This window comes from Chlamydotis macqueenii, chromosome 19 (genome assembly GCF_036417535.1).
Source record: "Chlamydotis macqueenii isolate bChlMac1 chromosome 19, bChlMac1.mat, whole genome shotgun sequence".
Classification (NCBI taxonomy): Eukaryota; Metazoa; Chordata; class Aves; order Otidiformes; family Otididae; genus Chlamydotis; species Chlamydotis macqueenii.
In genome coordinates, this window is record NC_141574.1 from 2,312,341 (window position 1) to 2,335,326 (window position 22,986).

A 22,986-nucleotide genomic window follows, 5' to 3' on the forward strand; every position below is an offset into this window, starting at 1 on the left:
TTGTAAGCTCATAACTGATCAATTTAAAAAGAAAATGTTAAACAGTGTTGGTGTTGGAATGGATCCTTACCAAAGCCCCACTTCTTACATCCTTCCAGTTTAACAGAACAGTTGCTCACCATTGTCTGAGTTTCCGACTGTCCCTCAGTTGTTTCATGTGTACTTGCTCTATTTATGAAAATGTAATTTTGAACAATGTTAGAAGTCTTCATCACATCCGAATTTACTGCAGCAGTTGACAGTCCTCTGTTTGCAAGCCTTTTTAGCACGTAAGGAAGGAAATGCATTTTTGTTTAGAAGAGATTTGTCCTTGCCATCTTCCAGCTGGATATAACTTACTACCTTTTTGTCTGCTCGTTCCTTACAAATAGATTTGTGATTGTTCTGGTGCCTTTCAGCCTCGGTTTCTCCCAGCAGATCCTCCCAGTGGTCAGAAACCACATGTAGAAGAGCTTCCTCTTGAGCTGCTCTGTCTGCCTGCCTTTTTAAAAGATGTTGTCCCGTGCCAGGAACGTTCAGGACAGTCTGAATCCCACAAGAGTTTTTGCTGAACAATCCCTCGCTACTTTTACTTTGTTGATTTTGAGGAAATGGTTGGTTCCAAAAAGGCTGCTGCCTTTTACTGACCAGTAGTAGATATTTATACAACCAGCTGATCCTTGCAGCTTATTCTTCTGTTTTGTTGGTTTCTTTGCTTAAGGTCATGCTGATGGACATGTTTAGCCAGCTGGCAGTAATATAACAGATACAAAATTTTAACGCAAACTTAAAGGGGATTACCTTTCCGTTGACTACCAGTTGTGATAGTTTGGCAGCACAAAAGGTAATTTTGAAGCAGGAAAAGGTCTAGCCCTGTAACTATATATATTTTCAGAGCAGAAGAAACTGGCTGAACTCATAACCATTAGTGTGGAAACAGACAATATGAGAACAAGAAAATCGAGCAACTTCTAGGGCTCTGCCTGGCATCAGAGAGCTATAACGCAATAGGTGCGCAACCTTGAGCACCTCTGTTGTAACCTGCTTGCTTTGGCACTCTCTTTTGAGGGTACTCGGCTTTCACTCGCATTGGAGAGAAATGCCAATTCAAATAAAAAAAGTTACAGCATTATAGACTGTTTTTCTAAGATAAAGTAAGATGAATTGAAAGAGTTTTCCGAGATGGTAGTCCCTTTCATCAAAAGATTTCCAAATAATGTTTACAGATGGAGAAACTGAGACAAAGACAAGTTCAACAACTTGCCTGAAGTCACTCTGTGACAGTGAATTAATGGAACACAGGTATTCTTGCTTCCAGCTTCCTTTTGGTAATGACAAAGGTACAACACTTTCTGAAGTGACAAAGATAAGTTCATGGGGGTTCTGTACAGTTTGACTAATGGGTCAATCAAGGTGCAGGTCCAAGGGAGCGTATCTTTTCGAAGAAGTTGCCAAAAATCTTTCCATTTGCTGTTTAGTTTCACACAGGAAATTTTGGTCAGCTAAAGATGGTGACAGCTTGTATTTGAGGTGGGAGAAATTCTTCTCAGGGAATAATTATGTCTAAAATCCATCATTTAGCCAGCTGAAGAAGAGTTTGTGAGTGTACCTGAACTTGCCCAGAGAGGCGGTGGATGCCCCATCCCTGGAAACATTCAAGGCCAGGTTGAATGAGGCTCTGAGCAACTTGATCTAGTCAGAGATGTCCCTGCTCCTTGCAGGGGGGTTGGATTGGATGACCTTTGAAGGTCCCTTCCAACTCTAACCATTCTATGATTCCATCCTTTTACCTCGTCGTAGAGCATGGCAGGTAGTGAGCCTGTTGCTCTGATAGCTAGAGAAAAGAGATTCTTCTTACAGCACAGGAGAGCTGGAAAGTTGGGTTGTCAGCCATCTGATGAAGTTTTTTTTTTTTTCCTCTCGTACTCTAGGTTCCTGAAGTTTAGACAGTAAAACTTCCTTTCTCTAAACTCCATTTTGTTGCTTTGTGGAGGTTGACTGTAAGATTGTCCAGTCCATCCTATAATAATCAGTGCCTGCGATTGTTTGCACCTTTTGAGCGACAGTGCTTACCTTGACATCCCGAGCAGATTTTCACCCCCCTGAGGAGCACTGTGTCAATATTAAAATGACTGTGATAATTAGGAATGCTCTTCCTTGGCCCTCAGCTCTCGCAGACTGTCCTGTTTGTGCTATTTTATGGCAAGTAGACTCACTGTAGTAGAGGCCAAATTAACTGTCGTTGTGAAAGGTGCTCGAGCCTCTGATGCCACGATGGGAGTCTCATGGCAGTCATGCCTCGCGTCACATCTGGCCATCTGAGAGCCCCTTTTCCTGTGGTAACAGGCGTTGCTGCTTCTCTCTTGCTCTTAAACCCCTGTGAAAAGCGGCATCACGTTACCAGTTCATGACACAGATGTTTCGGTAGACTGTTTGGCGTCTGTTCAGTACCTGAGATTTGCAGGTCTCCTGTCTGAGCTGGAAAACATTGCCAAGAGCCTTATCGTCTGACGGGGCTGTGGCATCTGGTCGATAGATGTATCCTGACCCAGCGATGGGTAGTGTGTACGCCAACCCGTGTTTCTTCATTTGGGCACGCACAGTGTATGTGCGCTGTGTTGTGCCGTCTATCACCGTATTGATCTTGTTAAGCGTTTGCGCTGTTGCTAAAGACAGTCTTGCTGGGACAGGTTGTACAATACAGACTTCTGTACCACTGGAGGTCTGTGAAGACCTTTGGTTGTGCCAGTTGGCTACTGTTTTACAGATTGAGAAAGCCGCGCTCTGGTAATGAACTTCAGATTGGTGTGTGGTACATCGGTGCTTAGCAGAAAACCTGTGGTGTGTTGGGAGAGTAACCATGCAGATTAAAATGTTCTGATTCTTATCTGGCTTGTAGTTGTGCTTTATTTAAAGAGTATCAGTAATAAAAATAATGTAAATATCCTCCTCGCTCTGTTAGTTATAGCATCTAACGTTGGAAACAAGTGTTCTTAAGGAAAATATTCTACTTGTGTGCAGTCTGCATCAACAAAATTTACACTTTGTTGCATTTTGCACTTTTAGATAATAAACCCAAACATACTATTTTTTTTCTTAACCTCTTTGCTTCCAGGCATGATTGTGTTATCTTTATACTCAGAACTTTCAATCCGTACTTCCAACCGAAGGCAGTAGTCTTGTTGGGATACAGTTTTTGCTTGTTGTGCGGTGGATGTTAGACAGTTGCTAGGCTCCTTTCTGAAGTTTTAGTGGTAGGTTAAGTAACTTCTCTATAAATGCCACTTGGAAAGTTCTTTGGGTATTTTTGTTTTGTTTAATAAATTGTTCTTGACTGTTTCTAAATTTAATGCCGAGCTTCAGAGATAAGTATCTTGTATCAAATTCTTTTTAAAAATAGAATAAATCCTACATGTGTTCTGGTGTTTATACATCGGGGCTCTGGTTTCGTAAGCGATTAAATGGGTGTGCGAAGTTACCTGACAATCCACTTGCGTCAACTGAAAGCCAAATTTTTGGAGGTAGCTCAGCGGTTACCTCTGATATTAAATCTACAGAAACTTTAGCCCTTAGCACCTTAGCCCTTAATATTTGGACTTCTCAGTCTATTACTTCTCAGTAAATAGTCTCAATAAATTACTGAGATGCTTAAGAACTGATCATCTATTAAAGTAAAAGGGCACCTCAGTCGTAGTCTGGACAGTAGTATGTTGATTGAGATTTGGATTTACTGGGTATTTCCGAGGGGTGGGAATTTGGTGCTGTGGGTCCAGGCAGGAAGGATATGATGAAGAAATCAGTTCTGAAAGATAAATTTGAAGGAGAAGGAAGGGTCTTGGAGCGTGCAGGAGGCTAGAGGCTTGTTGAGCATGAGACTCCTAAAGTTGAGTGCCGAATATCCTGGAAGGAGCAGCCAGAGGGAATGGGTCACTGGGTACGTAGAAGAGCCTCAGTGATTTTGGTCATGGTACGCAAGAGTGTGTGATCCAGAGGAGCTCCGCGAGCTTTAAATCATTGGGTTCCCTCCCATAATAAGAGCTGTGACGTTGCTTTGAAACTTGCAAGGAGCACTAGTGATTTGGGGTGTCTGTCCTGTGGGTATGGTCCAGTTTAAAATGCAGATAAAAAGACAGGTATGTAATTTAGGAAAAGGAAATAGCTGACAAATAAACATCTAAACACTTAAAGTCTGCTTGTGTTGCGGCTGTTGGCACTTGGCTATTGGAGAGGAATCCTAGCAGCTTGTGCTGGTTTGGGTTCTGTAGTTTTGGAACCAAAGTTACTGCTTCCAGCTGTAGACCTGCCTTGATGGCTGTTCAAAATCTGCGTTAGCACAGAAGTGAAGTTATTTAACCAGGGAGTAGGGAGAGGGCTTCTCCTGTTTTTGTGCTGCATCCTTTATTTGATTTCCTGAACTCCTTAGGCTCAATTCTTTATCAGAGCAGAGTCGAGTTTCACTTTTGTTTTGATTTATAGGTTGAAGCACTGACTTCTGTCAGTGCCTGAGTTCAGGCCAACTGTTCTCTCTCTTTAAACTCGCAGGCAAAAACTGTCGTTGGATAAGTCCGGATTGCTGCCTCCCCGTGCCTATTGCCCGAGACATAGCGAACCATTTACTCCAGCTGCATGATTCTGCACTGCTTGCTGGACTACACATAGGCTTGCTCTTTCTCTCTGCCTTTTTGTGAAGTAGGTTGCAAGGACAGATCTAAAACTGGAGCAGATCTTACGTATGCTTCAGCTGGCCTGAGTCTTACCGCTCGGATCAGATACAGGTCCACATCAGAGCTTACATATTCAGAAAACCTAAAGTGCAAATTGGTGATGAGAGCTGCCCTCTCTCCGCACCCTTTACAGGCCTAATCCGGAGGGGAAAAAAAAAAAAACAAAAAACCAAACCCTTTCTCGAGGGGGTGTGTGTGCGTGTGTGTGTGTGCTGCAGTCTCCTCAAGGCTGCCTCTCAAACAAGGCAGCTCATGCATCGCTGCCTCTGGAGCAAGCTGCTACGTCACCGATAGCGCTTGGCATGTTACAGTGCTGGGATCAATGCAGGCTCCTAGCTGCGATGTGCGTCAGGTATGTCTGTAACCAACGCTTTTTGTCTTGGAGGCTAGAAAAGAACCGCGCAGGCTTTCCTTTTGTCTAACAGCAGGCCTGGAGTCGAAACTAAAGAGAGGGGCGGTTGTCATCTGATATTCGCCATGCGGGTCCTGAGCAGCGTTATGTTTAGGAAATGAGCTTTGTGGCGCGTATGCGTGTTTGATGGTAAGTATTGTGTCAGAATGACACGTCCTTGTGCAGCGTATTTGTGTTGGGATGTTGCAGCGAATCGTGTCCGTTGATTTCATAGCAGTGCATTCAGCTGCTAGAAGGCACAGTGAATATTTTTAGCCAATGCTGAAGCTGCTCCTCTAACATCAAGCTCTGCGTAGCTGTAGGATTTGTTTTCTTGCAGCTACAGTGGTCAGAAACTGTTTGGATTGGGGGCTGTGGGTGGGGTTTTTTGGAGCACAGGCAAATATTTGGGAAGCCATTTTCACAAAACCTGAAAAATAGAATTTCAGTTATACCGTGTATAAATTTTAATCTTGAATCAGGATCAAAAACTGAGCAAATCTAATCTAATGGTATTTTATTTTGAAAATTATGGACTGTACCATTTTCTACATGAAATTCATATCCAGTAGAGTCACTGAGTATCCGTTGGGTTCCGCTGGTCTTGCGTAGTGATGACCAGAAGAGAAGGTGACACAGATTTTGTCAAGCAGAGTATGTATGTTCCCGATTCTCTACCCTAGTGACGGCTTGTTTGGAGCTGGTGAAATGGTGGGTTTGTGGTAGCCTCCCTGCCGAGATGACGGGAATGAGGAGCTCAAACTTCTATGGCCAGAGTCGCGTGTGCTGGGATGTGGGAGCCTGGGACTCCCGAGTTTGCTGGGATGGGCTGGGAGCGGGGATCTGTACCACAGCTGGGTCAGTGGTGTGGCGGGAGGCCTCAGGATGGAGCCAGAGCTGGAAAATGCTTCAAGACAAGTGGCTTTTTCTTACATACTTCTATTTTTAAGTGAATTAAATGGGAAGTTTCTGAGGTAGTTGGATGGTTTGAGTAGTTCTTCAAAGAGGAAACCAAGGCTGGCAGGAGAGAGGGGCGTTAGTTATTAGGTGGACATGTAACATTGGGGGTTTTTGTTTATTTGAACTCTATTCTTTCCCCGTATCTCTTGTCTCTGCTGTGTGGCGAAGAGATCTGTTCCCACTGCGGCTGCCTTCCTCCCTGCCACAGCGTGTCGCTGTCCCTTCACCCTTCTGCTGACAATGCCTGAGGAAACTGGACCCGCACAGGATTGTTTGCCTGCGCTTTGTCGGCCGCACGGCGCTGGCTGTTGGTCGCGGCTCCTCTCCCCTGTGCTATTCTTAGCTCCCTGTCTCCTGCAGTGCCCTCACCTTGCCCTTCAGGACTCAAGGTTGTGTTCTGTCATCCTGTTAGTGTGACACTTCTCCTCTGTTCTTGTTTCTGGTTTTGAGTGACACCCTCCTGGGCGATTGCATGGCTTTGGCTCAGACTCTTGGAATGCGTGTGTATCAAATAAAAGCTGTGCCACCTGGATGTGTCCCCGCACCAGGACAGACCCCAGTGTCTTCACATTTAATACAGTACTCCAGCTTCCAGGCTGGTGTCCGGTACGATCTGTTGTCTCCTGTCTGGATCACCACTGTGCTCCCTGTGCCTGTACGAACTGTGCACCTGACTTTCTTCTCTGCAGCCCTGGAAACACTTTCCTTATCACCTACCCTCCCCTCCTGAAAATCTGATATTAAATCCTACGTGTCGGTTGACTTCTTCGGGCTAATTGGCCCCCTAGTTGCTCCTTTGCTCTGGCAAAGCTTGCTGCTGAGGAGCTGCTCGCCTGCTCCCGGCAGTGCGGGGCTCCTCTGGGTGCTGACGGGGCTTTGGCGCGCAGGGAAGCTGTGCAGTCTCTGCTCTCTTGCGTGGCCGCCGTTGAGGGGAGCGTGAGCTGGGGCGAGCAGCCCCAGTGCGTCGTGTGGGCTGCAGCAGCGGTGCTGTGTGTTAAGCCTGATTACGTAACCTGTAGATCATTTTCTCTCTTCCCTGATCAGCTGCTTTCCTCTGAATGCAGAAGGGAGAAGCCGCTACCCTCTCTGTGCATGCTGCGTCACGGCAGGAGTGACAGAGAGACAGAGGGGTGGTGGAGAGCAAGGGACAAAAGTTGAAAGATTGAAACAATCTGGGAAGTGCCACTGCTTCAAGGAGAGTCATATGAGTGCAGGAGGCTCTGTGCAGCTTTGTCCTGCTGGGTTTTGAGCTGCAGTATCGAAAAAAATAAAATAGCAGCAGCTACACTAGACAAGTCATAAGCAAGCCTGAAATCTGTTAATTCCTTCACTGAGACAGCATGGAGGATTCTGCAGAGCAGAGTCAGGAAATGAGATACCACATGCTGCAAAGGTAAGAATTACAGATACGACTGTCTCCTCATAGCGGCAGCCGTCATGGATCGAGGCAGCTGGGCACTGTGCTGGAAATGCATGCTGATGTTTTTCCATGTTAATTTTATCCTCTGAACCCTCACCAGTGACACTGGGGTTTCTGTGCATGCAGTCTGTAAGAAAGATGCTAGAATACATCTTAGATGGGGAATCAGTGTTAAAACTCTGCGATTCTGCACAACTTCTGACCTCTGTAAAGTGAAGAATGGGTGAGCATTTAGGAAGTTCCTGTGTAACAAAGCGTTGCAGTTGTGACCTGGTGATTAATGGGGATGGCTGGTACTAACTCAGCATTTATTCTGTTTTGTTTAGAGCTCGCTGTTCTTTCTTCTTTGCTGCCCAACTTCTACCTCATCTTACCCTGCAGAAAGAAAAAATTCTCTCCTGTTTTGATTACAATGTGCAGCCTGTGGTTACTAGTAAATAAACTTGATGTTCTTGTTATGCTTGCTGTCACCAATTCAAATGGATCTGTACTTGCTTGTAAACAAATGTTTGTGCGTTATTCTGGATGTTGAACTTCTGGTTTTGTGAGATTTTATCTGTAGCAGTATCTTTGTGCGTGTGGTAAGTTAAACTTGACGAGATAGTTCATATTCATACGTGTTTACAGAGTCTGACCCCAAGATTTTAATCTTTATTTTTGTTGAGACTGCTCTCAATAAACCTGCAATGAATAAACCTGTCTCACTTGTTGGACTGTACTCCTTCCTTGCCACGCCGTAGGTTCTGACCCCACATGAATTTAGTTGAAATTCAACCTTAACTGCACCTTTCCTCCTTTTCGTGCCTGTTGAATTCCTGGGCTGATGCTATCACAGAGCGGTTTGTGAACTCTTGCTGACAGGGACAGGTTTTGAGTTCAGTGACAGTGTCTTATCTCTGAAAGCATGGCTCACTGGAAGAAGGGAAAGTACACGGGGGAGAAACCTCTGCACGCTTAACTTGTCCTTGTGCCCTTCTCTGGATATCAGCTAGCAGCTCTTCTTTGAGACAAGTTACTGGAGTGGATGTACCTTGGTCTGACATATGCAGTCATTTGTGTGTCCCAGAATACCACCGGGAGATAGGCAGCTGGTTTTTTAGCATGCTTTCCTATCAGCCTATTGATCTTGTTTTTCCTGTTACCTTTACTTCTCCCTCTCTTGGCTTCATGGATTGCTTGGAAGTCTCTTTCACCGTGCTTAGAACAGATTTTCACTTCCCAGTTAAGCTCAACATTTGCAAGATTGTAACTTGAAGTTCTCCACCGGTTAGGCCGTTTGTCATGGAAATATCTCATGTGTGGGAGAGAAAGATTGATGTGTTAACGCAGAAGACAGGATCTGAATTTCAAGCGCTGTAAATGTGCTTTCTTGCTGTTCCGGAAGTCTTCACAAAGTCCGGGTTGTGCCTCAGTAGGATGTCACAGCTTGAGTAGATGGTGTGCGTGAAGGCGGGGAGGCAGGGAAGGATCCACTCTGTCCTGTGTGAGGTAGATAAACGTGGCTTTGTGGTCAGAGCTGGGCACTGATCTTGCTTTACCTGACCAGATTGCCTTTCATTCTGTACAGTTCTTGTTGATTGTATCAGGGTTTGGCATAGACTTTTCAAAATAGGCTGTGCTAGACGGTATGGGCCAAGATCCTTTTCGTTAACGTGTACTGCAAGCGCAGCATCATCTGTGTTAGTACCATGGTCGTTCATAGGAAAGATGGGTAAGAGAAGAATCCTCATTTAAACCAGATACTACTGGCAGTTTGTTCAGGGCTTCTTTCATCAGAAAATTTTTTAGTCAAAATACTGGTCCGTGGGGTTACTGTGCTCCTGATGAAGAGTTAAGGAGGGTCTGCATTCCAGATGGGTACATCTTTGTAGGCTCTAATGTATTTACGAGGGAACGCGAGGGGGAATCTGTATGTTTCCTCTCAGGCTCTCACCAAACACCTTTAACAGCAGCTCGTTCAAGCCAGGATGCTCCAGACCTCATGTGGGGCACTGAACCCCACAGGTACAGCTCTGGGGCTGCCTGCCCTTGGTGGCTGCGTTTAAAAGGACACCTCTGGATGTTGTACGTGACTTGGCTTGTCCTTGGGTTGGTTTTCCCTTCGTGCCCTCCTCCGGCAATTCCAGTCACTTTCTGCCGCCTCCCATCCCGTTTCCCAGTGGAGTTGCTCAATGGTGTCAGCGCTTCAGCAGCTGATTAGGCCAGAGGTTCCTGGTGGGTTTCCCATGGCTGACGGGCAGCCAGCGGGGCCCGCGTGGCTCATGGGGACAGACGCTGCCGGTTACACAGCTGCTCCAGTAGCGCGGACCCCCTTGGTTGCAGTTGGGTCTTCACAAAGCATTGAGTAGCTTTTAAATACCTTCCCAATATTCATCTCTCCTTCCTACAGAAAGGTTCTGTAATCCTGCGTGGTGGCAGGGGTGAGGACTTTGGTGTGTTTGTGGGAAAGGAACGTGTTAAGAAAAACACACTAAATACGGTAGGAAAAATGGGTAAGCTGTGGGGTGACCTGAGAGGTACAGCTTCAGGGGCTTTAAAATGAAAAATACCTTGTTATTGCTGCAGTTGTGCTGCACTACGGTAGACGCACGGTGCAAAGAGTAGGTCTTTCCTTTTCTATTGAGTTTCCTCTCACAATTTCAGCTTTGTAAATTTTAGCAATTGAAGCAACAGGAATCCTGCAGTGCTTGCAAAAGGGGGATTTGTCCACATGTCATTTCTGAGGAAGCTGAAGCGTAAGACGGGGAGGTGACTGTCCCATTCCCACACAGAAAGACAGTGGCAGAGCACAGGGTTGGTCTTGTCAGACACAAAATTGGCTTTCACTGCTTGTAGTAGAAGTAACGTGATTAATTTGTCCTCTAGCTCTCAGGACTTTTGAGGAAGGTATTTAAGACTGGATGGTGTAAGGTTCTTGTAAAACGATAGCGGTGTCTCTCATTTACACCTGGAGGCTTATTTGCTGTGGTTCCCAAATAGGATTTCCTCGTGGGGTCTGATCATAGTAGCTTGTTTCACCAAAGCCAGAAAACAGTGGTGTTGTTTCCCAGCTTTCCTAGATGAATTGAAAGCAATGTGGTGGAGTGTTGTTGTTCTGTGTTGGGCAGCAATACACAGTGAACATATTTTTACCTCTTTGTATATTGGCATAACCAGAATTTGTCCAGATAACTTGGCTTTTGCAGAGAAAGAACTGAAAGGTGTTTGAAAAACAAAGTCATCCCTGTAAAAGCTGAGGACCAGGCACGACACTGGTCTGGAGGCAAGGAGTGGTTCTGCTTGGGGAACATGGTCAAGGGGAACCTCACAAATTGTTCACCTGTCCTCTTCTATTTGTGCACATCTGCACTGCCAAGTTGCTTTTTTCTGTCTCCCACAAATTTCCCTAGGCCCAGTATGTCTGGTTTACACCTTGTAAAGCAAGGCCGGGACAGGAAGAAAGTTGACGTGCAGCGGGATTTCACTGTGGCTTCTCCAGCAGAATTTGTTACTCGTTTTGGAGGGAATAAAGTTATTGAAAAGGTAAGTTACTGCCCTTTTTGATTTCAGCATATTGCATTGTATTCCCTTCCCTCAAGCTATGATTTCTCTCTGTATAAGGCTGTGCATTGCAAATATCAAAATATTAATATTCCTGAGCTTGAAAGTTGTACTTCTGCCTGTAATCATTGCGTTTCCGTTTTACATTATATGTCATAAGTAAACATCCCATTGTTTTAGCTTAGTGTGACAGGAAAAAAGAATTGAGTGAGCTAGAACACTTCTGCTGATACACAGAAGAATTTATAGGCAGATGTAACAAAAGTAGACTGGAAAAAAACACTAAGAAATGTGTTTAAAAATACATAATAGTTTAATGGATGAGGTTTCTACCTTGCAGGTATCGAATGTTTTAGCCACTCGTTATGCCTATTCTCCTGTGTCCTTATGCTCTTTAATCCAAACAAAGCGTAATTCATTAAAATCTTTACAATGGAGCAAGAGTTGATTTTTGAATTGACAGATGGGCCATTAAGTGTTCTTACTGAATCGAATGCTTGCTAATGAAACTGCACAGCCCCAAAATCGCACAAAGAGACTGCAGAGAAAAAAAACTGCTTTCATTATCGTTCAGTGTTTTGTGCTGTTTAGACTCTATGTCATCCCTGCTTCTAATGTGCTCAGGTCCTGATAGCAAATAATGGCATTGCAGCAGTGAAGTGCATGAGGTCCATCCGCCGCTGGTCCTATGAGATGTTTCGAAATGAGCGGGCAATCAGATTTGTTGTCATGGTGACTCCTGAGGACCTGAAAGCAAATGCGGGTGAGTTGTAAAGCGTGTGAAGGTGCGCAGCCTTCTTGCGCAGACCTACGTGCCAACAAGGATGCAAGAAGTTGAATGTACATCCGCTGCATCGTGTACCGTTCTGTCAAGTAACAGATTTCTCTACGAGTAGATTAAGTAGTTCCAGTACTGTAGATTCAGGGAGTTTTAGACCAAGTATTATTAGATTTGCCATCTAAACGAGACCTTCTTTGTGTTTGCAGAGTATATTAAAATGGCAGATCACTACGTCCCGGTTCCAGGAGGACCGAACAACAACAACTATGCAAATGTGGAACTCATTCTTGATATTGCTAAGCGAATTCCAGTGCAGGTGAGAGGTGTCAAAGGTAGTTTTCAAAACAGGAGGTAACACTAAGCAATCTTCTTTTCTTAAATAATGAATTGTATCTGGGCAAAAAGATGGGTCAAAGAAATTGGAATTACAAACCTATACTAGTACCAAAAGGCAACGCATAGTCAATGCAGTGGATTTCCCAGTATGAAGATCTGCAGGAGATAAAAGGTGCCCTTCACCCTTTCACTTCCCTACACTTAATTTCTCCTCAAAAGCTTGCTTCGGCAGCCTTCTTCGACTTGTCTGCAAAGATGCAGGGCACTAGCCCTTTAAACCAAGCGTGCCGTGTAGTTCAGGAGGCTGGTCTGCTTTATGTATTTTGGGAGGCTGTTTTCGATGAGGAAAAGAAAGACTTGAAGTATCTGCATGCTTTCCATTTCTGCTTACTTGCTTGTTTTACTAAAACAAAGAGTGAATTATGTTATTTTCTTCTGCAGGCTGTGTGGGCGGGCTGGGGCCATGCATCTGAGAACCCTAAACTACCCGAACTTCTCCACAAAAATGGGATTGCTTTCATGGGTGAGGATATGTACTTCTGATCTCACGTCTAGTCCTTATTGTAAGATGGGTGGGTTTAGTGAGACAGAAAATCCTGAGTCTAAAAGAGAGCAGAGAGGTATGGTTTACAAGTGCAAGATTGATGATATGTTCTTTACGGTAGTCAGAGCAGCAGATCATGCTGTCTGGCAGCGTAGTCTGTGAAGACTAACAAAACTAGATAAGGTTTGGACGTAGGCTGGGAAATAGCTTCTTGTATGGGAGAAGTGGCAAGTTCTCCAACGCGTCTTTGAATATTGTGAGATACAATATTGATTCAATATTGAATATTGAAACAAAGCAGAGAGTTTCAAAAAGCTCAATCTCACTGTTATCATTTAAAAGAGAAGTGTCTTTCATGCATTGTTTTTGCTCTTTGCAGGTCCTCCGAGCCAAGCAATGTGGGCCTTAGGAGATAAAATTGCTTCTTCAATAGTGGCTCAGACTGCTGGCATTCCAACTCTTCCTTGGAGTGGTAGTGGTAAGAAGGAAATTGCTTCAATTTTTTGTCAAGATCATCGAATTTTTTTTTTTCTTCAACACATCTAAATCTTTAAGAAGTGGCTGTGCACAAAAAGGAGTTCCAAGAGATGTTCCATCTGTTTAGGGTTTCAAATTTGTATTGTGTGAGGCTTACACATGGTGACTACGATATATATGGATATATCAGGCAAAATTTACGTGTTGTATGATGCACTTTTAGACTGACAGTACAGCTGTAATATCTGGTATTTCTGCAGCCTCTACTTTTCCAGCATACAGTGTGTAGTTTTGGAGCAGACAGCCAATGCTCCGCTTCTGTGGAAGCTCTGTACAGTTTCAAAAGACTGTACATAACAACCCGTTTCTCAGAGTTGCACAAGGTAAATGAAGAAAGATGTAATTTGTTGGTTGAAAAGATCTACTCCTCAGAAAACAGAAAGATCAGTTTCCATTCTGTATTCTCTCTTTTTAAAAATGCTTCCAGACTAGTTCCTTGTGGAACTTCGACTCCTGTTTGTTTCACCAGTGTCTGGCATGTGAGTTCTCGCTGAGCCTTCTGGTAGAATTACCTAACAAGATAATGCTTATATTTCAGGTCTTCGGGTGGACTGGCAGGAGAATGATCTTCAGAAGCGTATCTTGAATGTTCCTCAGGAACTATATGAAAAGGGCTATGTGAAGGACGCAGATGATGGACTGCGGGTGGGTGGCTAGTATTCTGAAGGTATTTGAGGCCTTGCTGCATGCACACCTGGAGAGAGATAGAGGTTAAATTTATTTCTAATGGGAGTACAAACTAGAACTAGACTGTCAGCCTTACAGAACTGAGTCTTGGAAATTGGAAAGTGATCAATAATGACCATTTCATCTTTTGGCCCAGCCTGCAGAATTAGGTGAAAGTTAGGAGAAAGAGACAAAATAATGAAATACAACTTTTTTTCCCATAAGGGCTGTCTTCTGGTTTTAGTTTAGTGCAGGAGGAAGGTGTTTTTAATAAAGACCCATGACCTCACACTTGGTTTCATCTTCTGTTAAATTTTCCTTTGGGGAAGATTTCTAGAATAGGAAATATTCCTGGCACAGTACAGAGTTTGGGAATTTTCCTTTGTGAAGAGAGGGAGGTGGAGTATATGATTTTTACATGTTACCCAGCTTAATGATTTTCTGTGTTACAAAAAACCTTTTCTGTGAGTTTGTAAATTTAATGGTGTGAAGCACTGACAAGAGATTTTGTGGTCACTTTGAGAGACTAGAGTTCTCTGTAGTTACAAAATCACTGCTGATTTTTCCAACTACAGGCACCCTCTCAACTGGAGTATTTGCTTTCTATCCAATTCATGTCTTGGTTGCTAAATAGAGTTATACATGCAAGCTTGGGCAGAAATCAACAGGGAAGTAATGTTCTTATCGACTTGATTCTGCCAGCTTTTTGCACTTACCAATGTTTTTCTGCCCATCTTGGTTAGGCTGCTGAGGAAGTTGGCTACCCTGTCATGATCAAGGCTTCTGAAGGAGGAGGAGGAAAAGGAATTAGGAAAGTTAACAGTGCAGATGACTTCCCCAACCTCTTTAGACAGGTAACTTTTCCTGTTGATTTGTACTGTCTTCTTCTGAATGTTCAGATTGGGCGATTCTGAGAGCACTGAATTAGAAGTGTTAAAGAACTGAAAAATTCGGCATTATGTATCAGAGCCTTTTTAGGTGCTTTGAATCATGAGTTCATGCTTTCTTTGGCTCTGTGTGTTGGTAGGATTTAAGTATAGCTGCATATCCAAATGCTGAATTAATCCAAGTAATGGAGGGCATCTGCAGTGTAACTCAAAAATGTTGAGGAGCCCAAGCCATCTCTAGTTTATGGGTTATTTGGGAAAGCTGAGAGGAATGCAAACAGCACTGTAATTATATACAACTGAACACAGGATATTTTTGGCCTTAAGTGGCCAAGGGGAAGTATTATGGAGGCTCCTTGCTTAAAAAATGAACTTGGGATGATTGTGATTAAGAAAGGTGTTTGCAAAAAATGACCTGCCTGTTTATATGCTGCCTCTGCTGTAGGTTCAAGCGGAAGTGCCGGGCTCTCCCATCTTTGTAATGCGACTAGCCAAGCAGTCCCGCCATCTGGAGGTGCAGATCCTGGCAGACCAGTATGGCAATGCCATCTCTCTCTTTGGCCGGGATTGCTCCGTGCAGCGCAGGCACCAGAAGATTATTGAGGAAGCACCTGCTTCTATTGCGACGTCGGTGGTGTTTGAGCACATGGAACAGGTGAGAGTGGCTCTGCAAGTTCTGTTTTCCCTGTGAGATTCCACAGACAGCCAGGATTTTTTTTTTTTTTCACACTGCTGAGAGTTTTGCATTGTTGAATCTTTTAAAGGAGCAATATAGGGTTGTGTGTCTTAAACTAGTGAGCAACCACTGAGATTTCCAGAACTGAGTCCACCATGTGCTGACAAACAGCTGTAGAGCTCCCTTCAAAAATATGTGCGCCCCAAAAATGGGAGGGAAGTGTATTTTACATGTGTATTGTTACATTAAAAGCAAGCTGCAGAAGTTGTATGAATTTTCTAATGCGCAGTATTATAAATATTAGCTTCAAACTCTACTCTCTGTAAACAATGTAAATAACCTGGAAATCCAAACTCCTGTGCCACGTGCTTTTTGTTTGAGCAGCTTTTGGTCCTGTTTCAAGCTTTTGGATGTTTCAGAATGCCAGCAGTAAGCCTGAAGTGGGTGGGGTGGCCGAACTGAGCATGGGGCCTGGAAATCAAATACCCTTCTTTCCTGTATCCTAGTGTGCAGTGAAGCTTGCCAAGATGGTGGGATATGTGAGCGCGGGCACGGTGGAGTACCTGTACAGCCAGGACGGCAGTTTCTACTTTCTGGAGTTGAATCCCCGCCTGCAAGTGGAGCACCCCTGCACGGAGATGGTAGCTGATGTCAATCTGCCTGCGGCACAGCTCCAGGTGAGTCAGTGCCCAGGCTCTTGCTCCGGGAGGCTTTCAGAAGTACTCAAGCTGTGGTATGGTGGAGGCCTGAGCATGAAAAACCTGTTCTGCTGAAGCCCTAGTAAAACAGGGGGGTGGACTCTGAGTCACAGCCAGGGCTGTGTGTTAAAACTGGCTTGCACACTGACGTTATGCAGATGACTAGATCTTGGTACTGATAGAGGAGAGAATACAGAGAAAGCATTAGAGAGCTCTACTAAGTATGGCCTGTATCTTTGTGTGCAGGTAGGTGTCTCCTCCACATTTCCTCCCCAACAAAAATACCCAATAACTCAAGGGCTCATTTTGGTACTTTCCCAGTTTGGGATTTACTTCTCTGACTGGAGCAAAGCTTTAGTATTCCAAAATATATGCATGCCTTCTGTTATGGCTATTTCACTAAGTTATAGTTCTACCATTGGGCTCTTTCTGGTTTGGAAAGCCGAGGGAGGTTATTTTCTAGTTGTCCTTCCTGGACTGCTAAGGGAGACCTTCAGTTAAAAGGAGTGAAGGGGAGCGATAGAGGAGTGAAACGTAGGGGTAGGAAAACTGATTTAAGGAAAGGTTGCGTGTGAAAAAGCCTGTCGCAACAAGCTTTAGTGATGAGTTGTTCAGCTTTAGGCTCTGAAATTATTTTGTCTGATGAGTTGGCTTCTGAGGCTAGCAGAGCGATCAAATGCTGTGCCAGCTGTGAGCAGTGCATCACCCACTCCACTGCTTCCAAGGGACAACAGCCTATCCCACACCTGTCTCCATCCTACCCCCCCGTCCAATAAGAGTTTCTAATGACAGAGGGAGGGGGAAAAAGGACAGACAATTTTTCACCTTTGAGCAAGTTGATGAGCAGTTGTTTGATGAGCAGTTTTTGACTTCCAGGGCAATGTCATCCACATCTCTAAGCCCCTCACTCGTAGCAGATGCTTCCTCTTCCTGACCGAGATCCCTGCTCTTTAGCCTCTCTAGTGAACAGGATTTGTGCCTAATAATTAAGTACTTGAACAGATGTGGCAAATCGACCAAGAATTTGTCTTGATTTATTGGTTTTTCAAGGGGAAGTCATCACAGTGAGTGACAGTTATGGCCTACATGAACCAGTAGGTCTTTTTTTTGTTCTGATCCCCAAAATAATGACAGAATCCTCACAGGTCACGTAGAGAGCATTTGTTGCATATGCTGTGGCTCATCTGTCCCTTGTGCATCCCCACCCAACTCCCTGTGTACTGCCATGCTATCTCCTTCTTCACAGCCCCCATCTTTTCCACTGGATGGGGGCTGTGAAGAAGGAGATGCATGCCGTAGTCCTCTTTCCCTTTTTGTCTTACTCCACATTAGGGGCTCTAGGTGCTTTTCTACTTCCATTTTCTCAGCCCTACCATTCTTACCCTCTTGCTTGCTTTCTAGTTTCTTTCTTCTCCTTTCTGTTTGCATTTTGAAGTTTATTGGATGGATGGTAGAGAAAACAGGCAGTTGAACTATAATGTCTTGTAGAATGCCCAGGAGTAGGGTCATCTTCATGTTGTCGGGAGGCTCTTTGGCTTTGGCCTGAGCCTTCTCGGCAGGTGATTCCAGTAGGTCTGTGTCTGTATTTGCCAGGCATTGAGAGTTTTGTAACTGGTCACATACTTTCCTCATGGTTTGGGCACTGTTCCTTGTATTGCTCATGCTAGATACAACTTCATAGAATGGTGCATTGATATTGTATCCAGTTTGGTCTTTGGTCTGTTGGTGTCTGGTTAATAAACAGCTGAAATAAGCAGTTAAGCTAAAGCTCAGCCTTTTTGAACTGTAGCTGTGAGAAAACAAAATCCTGAACAGAACAAGTGGGACTTTACTTCAGAAGGATACAGCCAGCAGCCGATTCTGCCGGCTACTCTCTCTGCAGTTTACAGTTGCAAAATTCTGCGGTTTCCTGTTGCGGCCCTTCTGTCTCACTGGGTCCTTAGTGTATTTTTAACAGGCCTAATGCACGCCCATCCTCAGCTGACCTAGCACTGACCAGCTTTCTCTGGAGCCGTTTAATCAGTCAATGGAAAATACTGCCTGAAAGGCTTAAGGTGGATATTACACCGAGCTCAGCTGTCCAGAGAAATGTGAATGTTCCAAGACGTGTCAATGGGGAAGGCTCGCAGCAGAAAACAGGCATGCATGTTTGCTGTACAGAACCGCAGCGTCAGCTTGTACAGAGAATTGATGGAATTAATTTTTCAAGGAATAGATACTCTCTGTGAGGAGAGAAACTTACTTAGTGGTGGTTTCTATTATTATTATTATTATTATTGTTGTTATTATTATTGTTATTATTGCCTTAGATTGCCATGGGGATTCCCCTCCATAGGATCAAGGATATCCGAGTGATGTATGGTGTTTCTCCATGGGGAGATGCATCTATTGATTTTGAGAATTCAGCCCATGTCCCCTGTCCACGCGGCCATGTCATCGCTGCACGTATCACCAGTGAGAATCCTGATGAGGTGAGTGTTTTAAATTCTGTAGTTACCAGTCGCACTCTGATAACTGTAGGCTTTACACCTAGGTTCAATTCCTGCCACTAATTGTGAAAATTTAAGAGATTCTTCCCTCATCTCACTTAGCTGACAGTTCTGTAGACTGTGGTTAGACACAGCCTGAACTTATTTGTGTATATGTCATCTTGCAGCACAAAGAGGTGCTCTAGCTTTCAGAACTCTAATTAATTTAATTATTTACTTTTCCATTAGGATGTATAGCAATGTCTGTCTGTCTTTACAGGGATTTAAGCCCAGTTCTGGTACAGTTCAGGAACTGAATTTCCGCAGCAATAAGAATGTCTGGGGCTATTTCAGTGTTGCTGCTGCAGGAGGGCTTCATGAATTTGCTGATTCTCAGTTTGGTCACTGCTTCTCTTGGGGAGAAAATCGCGAAGAAGCCATCTCGTAAGTAGTCAGAATAGTGGTGGAACCTTGGAAATTGCTTCTTTTGGTCCTCTTTGATCCGAAGTGCCATGGATAAAACAGGACTTTTTACTTCTAGGAGTTTTAAGAGAAGTTTCCCTCTCTTTACCTTGTTTTCCGCATCATGGTGAGGCTTCTCATGCTGTCTTGCTTTGCAGTTCTACTGTGTTGCACCTACATTTCTGCACTTTCTGCTTACTTCTTTTTACTTTTTTCCTTTCTGTTTCATTCCTGCCTTGTATGCATGCTGCTGCAGTATGATACAGCTACCACTGTGTTGAAATCCCTCTTTGAAAGCATTCAGGTGGAAGGCTTCTAACAGGAAAAATATTGATGACTTGTTATGCCAAAGCCTTGTAGTGGTTTATAAACCGTTGAGTGTCCTTATCCGGTCATAAGACAGGACTGTCTGACCTGTCATCCACGCCGTTTTTCATCCGGAGCCTTGCCTCTGTTCTGTTCTGAGTGGGATGGAGACCACGTCTGTCTGTCTTACGTACACTTCTGACATGTGGTAGGGGCCTAGATGGTGATAACTGTGGGAACTCCTGATCTCATAGCTGCTGCTGGCTGAGCTCCTCTTGTTCACACCCGCGGCAGATTGAAGAAAATCAATATTCTTTCATTCCCAAGCATGTCATATAGGATCTTGCTGCAGTGCCCATGCTTTTCTGTTGTTACCTTTAGACTGTTTTTTCCCAGCAGCTCATGGGGAGCTACCTACAGTTACCAGCTTGCACATTAGCGTTAGTATGGGATAGATAATAGGTTCTCTTTTCTCTTCCAGAAACATGGTAGTGGCTTTGAAGGAGCTGTCCATCCGAGGAGATTTCCGAACCACCGTGGAGTACTTGATTAAACTGTTGGAAACAGAAAGCTTCCAGCAGAACCGAATTGACACTGGCTGGTTGGATCGGCTTATTGCTGAGAAAGTTCAGGTGCAGCTGCTTGCTTTACAGGACTACAGCTTGGAGGGGAAGGGGTGGGGGGCAAGCTTGGTCATAGAATCATAGAATCATAGAATCACATGGTTGGATGGGACCTATAAGATCATCTAGTCCAACCGTCTTCCCACTACCATTGCTGCCACAGCTACTAAACCATATCCTGTAGCTTCTCATCAAGCCGCCTCTTGAACACTGCCAGGGACGGAGACTCCACCACCTCCCTGGGCAGGCCGTTCCAGTGCCTTACCACTCTTTGAGAGAAAAAGTTTTTCCTCAAGTCCAATCTAAACCTCCTCTGGTACAACTTGTGGCCATTTCCTCGGGTCCTGCTTGTTGCCTGGAAGAAGAGGCCAAACCCCTGTTCATCACAACCTGCCTTCAGGAAGCTATAGAGTGCAATGAGGTCTCCCCTGAGCCTCCTCTTCTTCAGACTAAACAATCCCAACTCTCTCAGCCGCTCCTCATAAGACTTGTGCTCCAGACCCCTCACCAGCTTTGTTGCCCTTCTCTGGACACGTTCCAGGGCTTCAATGTCTTTCTTGTAGTGAGGGGCCCAAAACTGAACACAATACTCAAGGTGCGGCCTCACCAGTGCCGAATACAGGGGGATGATTACCTCCCTGCTCCTGCTGGCCACACTATTTCTAATGCAGGCCAGGATGCCGTTGGCCCTCTTGGCCACCTGGCCACCTGTCGGCTCATGTTCAGCTGAGCATCAACCAACACCCCCAGGTCCCTTTCCTCTTCACAGTCCTCCAGCCACTCAGCTCCGAGCCTATAGTGCTGCATGGGGTTATTGTGGCCAAAGTGCAGGACCCGACACTTGGCCTTGTTGAACCTCATGCCATTCAGCTCAGCCCAGTGATCCAGCCTATCCAGATCCCTCTGAAGGGCCTCCCTACCCTCAGGCAGATCAACACCGCCACCCAACTTGGTGTCATCTGCAAACTTACTGAGGGTACACTCAATCCCCTCATCTAGGTCATCAATAAAGATATTGAACAAGATGGGCCCAAGTACCGACCCCTGGGGGACACCACTTGTAACAGGCTGCCAGCTGGTCCATGCTGGTTACAAGAGGACGAGGATTTAGGAGTGGTTAATTTCCACATCCCACTTTATAAATGAACATTTTCACTGGTCTTAATTCTTATTTTTATCAAAATCCCCATCTTCCCTGTCAGGGAAAGGTGGTCGTAAAGTTGGCATCTTAGTGTACGTGTGAATTAAGGCTAGCATTTTGGTTTGGAGTTTGGGACGGATGATAGTGGAAATGTAGGTGGAGCCTCAAGATTTGATCCAGGAAGAAAAAAATTGTTTTATTTTAAGGAGGCAGAGAGGTAATTGTCTCTATATAGTGTTTGCATGGATGCTACACCAACTTAATTTTAAAGAGAGGTTGGTCATGAACCAAAAATAGAGCCGAGACTGTTGATTCTTCAAGTGGGTGTCCAGCTTGGACTGGAGCTGAAGGAGATGTAACTGTGTTGTGTACCCTTTCTTTCTAGGCTGAAAGGCCTGATACCATGCTGGGAGTGGTGTGTGGAGCTCTGCATGTGGCTGACGTGAGCTTCCGAAACAGCGTCTCAAACTTCCTGCACTCTCTAGAAAGGTAAAATTGCAAGCTGGTCTGATAGATAGCTGATAAGCAGATAGTAATTAGTTTTGATTTACATGTTTTCTTCAAGTACAGTGCAGTCCAGAAATGCACAGAGCTTGTTATCTGCTGACTGTTCTGCTCTTAACAGAGTTCTTCCCCTCAGTGTCCTGTCGGTGAGTCCCTGCGTAAACAGACCTGCAGGAGGAAAAGCTGCTTTATCCCTGTGTTAAGTCATGCTACATGTTCTGTAAATCAGGCTGTGATGTTCCTTTTGCAGACTCTTCTCTAAGGCAAAAGTGAGTGAATGGAAAGGAGAGTGAAGCTGGTCTGCGTGGCTGCAGAGAGATGGGCTGGCTTTGTCCAACTGCTATGGGTCTCTCCTAGGAAGAGACAGTTTACAAGCCTACTCCCGTCTCTCTGCTAGTGTTTTCCAAATTTTTGCATGCATCTTCGAACTTGCTTGGTGCCCTGATAACCATTTGGTGGCTCCTGGAAGACCAGCTTTGGTTTGTACTTCTCTTTCAAGGGGCCAAGTCCTGCCTGCTCATACTCTGCTGAACACTGTGGATGTGGAACTCATCTATGAAGGACGGAAGTACGTGCTGAAGGTATGGTGCACAGTGAGGAAACCCATCCTCTTTCCTCTCTCAGTTGGCAATTTTTCTGTGCTGCTCTGGCTTAATCTTTATAATATTTGTAATTATTGGAATTAAATCTGTGCAGGGTTTATTTCCTTGCTTTAGTGGGGTTAGGAAATCTCCCTTATGATAATAGTCCATCATATCTTTCCATCGCAGTATCTCTGTGTAAATCTAAACGTTTGAACCTTTCAGGATCAAGAAATGCTGTGCATAGGGTGGAGAATACTTTGTTACAGGCAAAGACTACTGTCTGTTTATTGATCAAAACTTCCAATTGATGTTTCTGAATATGTTGATCTACTCTGTGGGATATTTGAGCCCAGTTTCATCAGCATGATGGAATTTGTAGCAATTTTTCCCTTTGTTCCTTTTTCTTTGCTGCCTGCAAAAAACAGTATTAGAAATACTGTTTAAAGGTTGCGAAACCAAGCATACAAAAGTTAGGAAATATTAGACTTAAGACTGCCTGTGCAATCTTAATTAGCTTCCGTGGGCAAATTTATGATGGTGAAGTTTTTAATGACATGATCATATACTGCTTTTGCAGCTATAAGTATGCTGCACCCCTGCATCTCCATGATTTTATCTTGGTACCCCTTTGATGAGAAATGGAGAGACACTGAACAGCAGCTAAAGTACACTTTAAGTGATTTACCCAGCTTCAAATAGGAACTCCGTGGCAGAGACTGTGGTAGGATCCCTTTTTTTCCAGGGAGAGTTTTAGCTGCT

General features: G+C 44.5%; 1 protein-coding gene across 8 annotated transcripts in view; it reads left to right on the forward strand.

The window, feature by feature from the left end:
• The window catches only part of ACACA (acetyl-CoA carboxylase alpha), a 129,186-nt gene that overhangs the window by 10,352 nt on the left and 95,848 nt on the right, over window positions 1-22,986 (forward strand). For 7 of the 8 annotated variants that reach the window (XM_086763185.1, XM_086763184.1, XM_086763187.1 and 4 more), the window contains 14 exons: window positions 10,864-10,996; window positions 11,639-11,777; window positions 12,002-12,111; window positions 12,573-12,654; window positions 13,055-13,153; window positions 13,751-13,857; window positions 14,622-14,732; window positions 15,211-15,420; window positions 15,948-16,118; window positions 18,449-18,610; window positions 18,888-19,051; window positions 19,857-20,007; window positions 21,525-21,628; window positions 22,143-22,224. In XM_086763185.1, the coding sequence (XP_086619311.1) occupies window positions 10,864-10,996; window positions 11,639-11,777; window positions 12,002-12,111; window positions 12,573-12,654; window positions 13,055-13,153; window positions 13,751-13,857; window positions 14,622-14,732; window positions 15,211-15,420; window positions 15,948-16,118; window positions 18,449-18,610; window positions 18,888-19,051; window positions 19,857-20,007; window positions 21,525-21,628; window positions 22,143-22,224 (1,825 nt within the window). Of the gene's footprint in view, window positions 1-7,000; window positions 7,448-10,863; window positions 10,997-11,638; window positions 11,778-12,001; window positions 12,112-12,572; window positions 12,655-13,054; window positions 13,154-13,750; window positions 13,858-14,621; window positions 14,733-15,210; window positions 15,421-15,947; window positions 16,119-18,448; window positions 18,611-18,887; window positions 19,052-19,856; window positions 20,008-21,524; window positions 21,629-22,142; window positions 22,225-22,986 lie in introns of those variants that run through there. The other variant, XM_086763189.1, reaches the window with a different exon arrangement.